The sequence below is a fragment of the Acanthisitta chloris genome, unplaced genomic scaffold, assembly GCF_000695815.1.
Source record: "Acanthisitta chloris isolate BGI_N310 unplaced genomic scaffold, ASM69581v1 scaffold10508, whole genome shotgun sequence".
Classification (NCBI taxonomy): Eukaryota; Metazoa; Chordata; class Aves; order Passeriformes; family Acanthisittidae; genus Acanthisitta; species Acanthisitta chloris.
The window spans coordinates 1-7102 of record NW_008685342.1 but is presented as its reverse complement, the minus strand read 5'-3'; the positions used below and the strand labels follow the sequence as shown (position 1 = coordinate 7102).

The 7102-nt window shown below is 34.4% G+C and overlaps 1 protein-coding gene across 1 annotated transcript in view; it reads left to right on the top strand.

Annotated features, from left to right (window-relative positions):
• The window catches only part of LOC103807009 (ras GTPase-activating protein 1-like), a gene marked incomplete at its 3' end in the record, with an annotated part of 8103 nt that extends 2815 nt beyond the window's left edge, over window positions 1-5288 (top strand). Inside the window, exons 4-6 of the mRNA XM_009079726.1 lie at window positions 1018-1105; window positions 3153-3230; window positions 5131-5288. Coding sequence (XP_009077974.1) covers window positions 1018-1105; window positions 3153-3230; window positions 5131-5288 — 324 coding nt within the window. The remainder of the gene's footprint in view (window positions 1-1017; window positions 1106-3152; window positions 3231-5130) is intronic.
• Between the last annotated feature and the right edge of the window lie 1814 nt (window positions 5289-7102).

The following is a 7102-nucleotide window of genomic DNA, read 5'->3' as shown; positions in this document are numbered from 1 at the left end:
AAGTATTTTAATTTTATTGAACCAAGAATTGATAAAGTCAAGAATTTTGTCAATTGCAAAAGATCTGCATTCTTTTGTTGATAGGTATTAGAAAGCTAAATTACATAATGTATCAGTACTTTTCTATTTAGGAATCAATAAGAATCAGATTAGACCAACATCAGACCAGCAAGTTAGTTTGTATAAGCAAATATTTTAAATTTTTTGGTCTTTTCGCAAGAGAGCATTTTCACAATTTAATTTACTGTACTAAATATGTCAGCTGCAAGTGATGTGATTTTTGGCAAAGAAGTTGAGAAACAAACCGCTTCCTGATATCGTTAGTAACTAAGATGAAAGAGGTCACACTTTTTTTCATTGTTAATTATAAAAAAATGCACAGTCCTGTATGATATAGAAGAAAAAGATGCATTTGCTTCTACAAATGTTATTTTTTTCATAATGGATAGAAAAGCACATTAAACAGAAGGTCTGGTTATTTCTTAATATTTATTAAAAGTATTTAATCAACTTAAATCTTTTCACAGAGATAATGTGAAGATAGATGTTTAAAATTAGTAGCATTTCTTAAGCTGCAAAGATCTAGTGTTCTTGTACCATCTGATTTTTAATACGTTTCTCAATCATTTTGAAAAATCTGCACAATTATTGCAATGATATGTTAATATAGGTTCCTGAAATCCTAAAACAGCAAATCCATAATGCACAATTAAGTGAATGGAATCTAATGCTGAACATGTGCATCACTTAAAGTGTTTGGGGTGAATATACCTCATAAAAGACTTGTTAATTTTATCAGGTGCATTTTGCCTCAACTGTAAGTCAACGTACATGCATATTCATTACAAATTGTTCCAAGTTTTTTAAATATTCTGAAACAAAGTAGTTGAACTGCAGTGCAGTTTTCTTGAAATTACATAATTACATAATTAATTCCTGCCAAAATTCACTTTTGAAGCATGTAGAGACTTTTCTTGTTGGTTTTTTCCCAACATTTTTGTTTTGTTTTATTTTAAGGCCAAACTGTTTTCAGATAGTAGTTCAGCACTTCAGTGAAGAACATTACATCTTTTACTTTGCAGGAGAAACTCCAGAACAAGTACAGGTGAGAGCCTTTGTTGGCAAATATAATTATAAAAGCAATTTTTTATTTTGTAGTATTTAATGATATTATCCTTCTCTAATAGAAAGCAAGTATACAACAGATGGTGGCTGTGTCTACATTAGCAAATACTGCCATGCAATAGTAGCAGATTTGTGAGGGATATAGTTGATGCTGATAATCCAGTGCCTACATTACCTATGCTTTAGGGGTTCTACTTTGGAGTTCTAGTCTGGTCCCATGGACTGAACTTAGTTTCCATTAGATATTTCTGGAGAATATATTTTGGAGGAGTTCAGTGCAAGAAAAATTGTTTGCTCTCCAGTATTCTTCCAAGTAACCAGAACCAGAATGTGGTAAGTGGGAGTTTTGATTCAAGAGCACATTCCTGATGCAAACTAAAATGCTAATGCAAGTATACCCACCAATTAAAATCTGTTGAGCCATTTAGTTGTTTGGCCTGTCCATAACTCAGTCATTCTTTATAGTCTTAGGCCCTGATCTTGCACAAAAAATAGGGGTATTTTTGGGTTTTACATTGGTATCATTTTGTTATTAGCTCTCTAGCAGTTAATGTTTACAGATTAAGAAATGTAGGAATGGAGTTTAATTATCTAAAAGTCACTCCTCAACAGGAGAGCATATGGAAGATGTGTCGGTATGAATTCATTCATTCATGAAGTTGTTTTGGTATTCCAGAGCTCTGAAATAGATCTTTTGTGTCAGAAATTAAGCTATGCATTTGATTTTATTTAAGAATGCATTGTAGGCAGGATATTCGGTCCTGTTTTCTGAACATTTGGTGTAATGTGCTTTTGGTTTAGATTTGCTTAACGCTTAAGATGTTCACTGCATTTATACAGAATACTGGGGTTTCTTTTATAAATTATTCTGGTTCAGGTAAGTCAGATGTTTTACTGATGCTTTTGTTCTCAGAAGTTACAGCTGTCTGTACTTTGTAACATTTCACAAAAGAATAGTTTTGTTGGTATACTAAGGAAAATTTGATGGGTTTCATATAATGTGGTAAATACCACCAACATAGAGTGTTAGCCTCATATGCTAGTGTCATTGCTCATACTGGGGTGTGTTGTTCATACTTGCTGCTGTATACCTTGGTGTTTAAGGGGATAGGTTTTCCTGTTAGGAGAGGTAATAAAGATGACTGTATGTAGGAAATATTTAGATGAATTTAGAGTATTTAGTAAGTTCTATGGTTCTTTATTCATTTTTTCTTATTTGAATAAGAAAGCAAGCTAATAAAATGTGATGCATACTTGACAGTTCTTCCTTTCGTGGAAGGTTTTGAAAGCTTAAACTTTACTCCTGAAATGGTTTACCTGAGAATAGCTGCAATATAGAATGTACCTATATTTTAAAAATTATTAAATTGTACTTTGAGAGTAGGTAGCAGATCTTTGAGCTATACCTTTATGAATATTAGTCAAAGCCTAAACTTTGTGCTTCATGAGAATTTGAAGGGGTGGGATGTAAAAACATGATAAATGAGGCTATAGCATATCTTCCACCTTCCCAAGTATCTACTCTGCTTTATGTATTTGTGAGCAGAGAGAATGGGGGTGTAGGTTATACTTTTCAGTGTTTTTCTGTTTATGCTGCTGTTTTTTGCTTGAAGCATATGGAGTAAATATAACTGCATATAAAAATAAAGGAGAGAATGATCAGGACAGTTTGACTCGTTGACTGTTATTTTCTCAGAAGCAACCAAGTCTTGCTTTATTTTATATACCATTTTTTATTTAATTCAGTATGACTAGCCTGGAAAATTGATAAAGGTCACACTGTATATCCATTAGTAATGCTCAATATTTCTAAAAGAGAAACTTTCAGATTTGCAAATGTTTATTTAGTTTTGCTGAGAAATATATGAATTTTGCTTTACTATTCAAATTTTCATACTTTGAGTTGCATGCAAGTTGGTTATTTTTAAGCTAAGGAAACAAATTCACATACTTTTTGACATGTCAGTTCCACTGCAAGATGCTGAATCTGACTTTGTTAGACACCGTTTTGCACCTTTATCTCTTAGGACTGGATGAAGGCTCTGCAGATGTTTTGCAGTTTAAGAAAAAACAGTCCAGGGACATCAAACAAACGTCTACGTCAGGTGAAGCTATATAGATATGGAGTGGGGGGAAGAGGGGGAGAGGTTGCCTCCTTGTTGCAAAATGATGGTGATATATCTTAGAACTTTCCTTTCAACAATAGTAAGTCTTGCATGTCCTTTCTTTTTCTTGGAGTTATGCAGTACCTTTGTTAAACCAACTGGAATGACTTCTACTCTTATAATATCTATATACACAAAGAACAAAATGTTTTTTAGGCAATTGACAGATGCTTTGCTAGTATATACTAGTATAGTATAAAAACAGATGCTATTTAATATTTATGGTATTCTCATTTAGGATACAGTTAATTTCTATAATCTTATATCAAATGTATAAAGAAAATGAGAAAATTATTTTCATTATAGGCTGGAATGAGTAAAAGAAGTTCCAAGTAAATAAGTGTGGGAGTTATTGTTCTATTTAAGAGAGGTGAAAAGCATAAAAAGCATGAATGATCAAGGTAGATGAAGTGTATAAAGATTAAAAATCATACTTCCATGACTGTCTTACAGAAGTTATATCAGTTTCAGGGTTTTTTGAACTGTCCTTTGAAATTTCTGGTACTGAATATTTGCATTTAAATGAAATTCTGACCTGATCAAGTATATTTCCTGTATCTGACTAAATTGACTTCAGTTAATATCAGTAGATATTTGATTAAGCAATGAATTGCATGTAATTAAGAAGTTTGTAGCATAGTAGACTGTTTAAAATGTATGAAATGTAAATGAGTTTAGGGTGTTCACTTCTCATTTTTTTGGAAATTGTGTTTCCAAGTGCTCTTATTTTGAGAATCTGTGGTACAGAATAATATCTTCCTTTTAACAGGGAGAAAGGTGTAGTGTGTTAAACAAGGGAATTTTATGTAATCTACTGTTGCTTAGAATAGAATAAAATATTTCAGTTGAAAGGTACCTACAATGATCATTTAGTCCAACTGCCTGAACAATTCAGGGCTGACGAAAAGTTAAAGCATTAATATTAAGGGCATCGTCCAAATGCCTCTTAAATGCTGGCAGGCTTGGGGCATTGACCATGTCTCTAGGAAAAGCCCGTTCCAGATTTTGACTACCTTCTTGGTAAAGAAATGTTTTCTAATGTCAAGTCTAAACCACCTCCACACAGCTTTGAACCATTTCCACATGTCCTATCACTGGATACCAGGGAGAAGAGATCAGCACCTCCCTCTCCACTTCCCATCCTCAGGAAGATGTAGAGAGCAATGAGGTCATCCCTCAGCCTCCTTCCCTCCAAACTCAACAAACCCAAAGTCATTAGCTGCTCCTCATAGGACATTCCTTCCAACCCTTTCACCAGCTTTGTTGCCCTCCTCTGGGCACATTCAAGGACCTTAACATTCTTAAATTGTAGGGCCCAGAACTGCACACAGTACTCAAGGTGAGGCCACTCCAGTGCTAAATAGAACAGAAAAGTCATCCCTTTTGACTGGCTGGTTATGCTGTTTGATGCATCCCAGGATGTGGTTTGCCCTCTTGGCTGCCAGGGCACACTGCTGACTCCTACTGAGCCTAATCTGTTAGGAAAGCACCAAATTTGGCATTGTTTTTGGATTTGTCCATGGTTTGTTCTTTAGATACAAATCTGAGTTCAGTAGAATAGAAAAATTAGTACTTGCAAATCTTAATGCCTTGTAGTGATGGTTTTAAAAGTAAAAAAAGTAAGATGAGTTAAAACTATGGTGCTGGAGGTTTATTTTCAAGTTGTTGCTCTTAATTTGTCCGTGGTGCCTCTTAAAATCTTATTTCATTATTCCTGTTCCCTGCTCTTTCTATTAGGAAATTAGATTTTGTATTTAATATTTTTACCTTAACATTAAGCCGTCACATGGGGTGGATCCCATTCTTTCTTAAATAAATAAATTTTGTGTGTTTTCTTTAGGTCAGCAGTCTTATCTTGCATGTAGAAGAAGCTCATACGCTCCCAGTAAAACATTTTACTAATCCGTATTGTAACATCTACCTGAACAGTGTCCAGGTAGCAAAAACACATATCAGGGAAGGGCAGAACCCTGTATGGTCAGAAGAATTTGTCTTTGAGTAAGTCTTAATCTTATTTAATTTAGTGAATTTCACACAAAAGTTGCATTGCATTTAAAATTCTTTACACTGTACTGTTTTGTATATGCTTTTTAAAAATACTGTATGCATGGTTATATAGCAGCCACAAATTCATGTCTAGAATTTTATGTATGCATCTAAGTATCTTTGTTAATATGATTGTCTTTGGCTGATCATGAGAACTCAGGATTGAAATAGCTTTAGAATAAATTTAAATGTTGGCCAAGTGTAGTATTAATTGAGGCTTTTTGTCTTTTTCCCCAGTGATCTTTCATCTGATATTAATAGATTTGAGATAAGTCTTAGTAACAAAACAAAGAAAAGTAAAGATCCAGATATATGTAAGTATTTTTCTGTAAAAGATGCATATATATTGCAACAATGGATACAGTTTTCATTGCTTTTGTCAAACACTGTCACATGACATTTAAGTATATTCTGTGACTAACATACAGCTGTATTGGTATGTTTTAGACATCTGTTACTGACTCTACATTAATGTTTTTACAATAAGAACCTGCATGGTTTTTAGTAGTAAAATAATCCAATTCTATGTATCTGATGGCTTTTCTAGCTCTATTCCAGTATACCTATTGTGTTACACTGTGACCATGTTTACAAACAAAAAAGGAAAGAGAAACTGTCAGAATTAATCTCCTTCATAAAATGTGGTTTCATTAAGTTAATTTCTTTAGTTTGTTTTAGGCCAAACTGTGTGGAAATACTTTTGTACTTCTCAGGGGTTTTTTGTTGCTTCCAGTGAGAAATAGGGAGGAGCAGTAGTACTTTCTTCACTTAAAAACAAATTAAAAAAATTCCAACTTGAGTCTGTAGAACAAAATTTGCCTCAGTCCTTGTAGCATCCTGTTCTTCCCTCCATTTCTCTCTCATATATGTTCCCAAGAATTTATTTTCTTCCTGTTATGTACACAGCTTCTTCAGCTGTTTTGTTCTGTTTTTCTATTCCAGAAAACTACTAGAAAGATGGTAAGGCTTATCAGCTTTCAAAAAACAACAACAAACATAAAACCCAATCCACCAAAAAAACCCCTCCCCCCAAAAAAACCACACTTGAAATCTGAGCCACACAATGTGGTTTTTTTGGCTTTCAAGGTATTTTATTTCCCACCATAATTGTCTTGTAATTTAAGCCCTTTGCCTCCTCTCTCTTGCCTGCAGAGCAGACATCCTCTCTCCCAAGAATTGTTCCAAGTACTTTTCTGTTGTGTTCGAACCTGTCCCAAAGCCTAGCACAGTATTTATAATCTGTTGCTGTTGGTTCTGATTTGCATGTATTGTGTTGCTGGCCTGTTACGCTTACATCAGTGTCAGTTTCTCTCTTTGACTTAAGTAGAAGAATTACTTCGAAGACTGAATGCTCTTGCCAAACTTACTTCAATTTCAAAACTGTTTCCCTTTTCTCTAACTAGAAAATTTTCTTGATAGCAGAAGGAAAAAAAGATGTATTTCATTTGAACTAAATCTGACCACTTCTGTCAGGGATGGCAAAAAGTGCTTCTATAAATATCTTGATAGCAAAAGGAAGGGCAAGGAAAACCTTCATTCCTTGTTGGACATGGGAGGGAACAGAGTGACCCAAGATGAGGAAAAGGCTGAGGTACGTAACACCTTCTTTGCCTCAGTTTTTAATATTAGGACAGGTTGTCCTCAGGACAACTGGCCTCTAGAGCTGATAGACAGAGAAAGGAAGCCAAATAGCCCCCCTGAAATCCGAGAAGAAATGGTTAGTGATCTGCTTAGCCACTTGGATCCTCACCAGTCTATGGTACCGG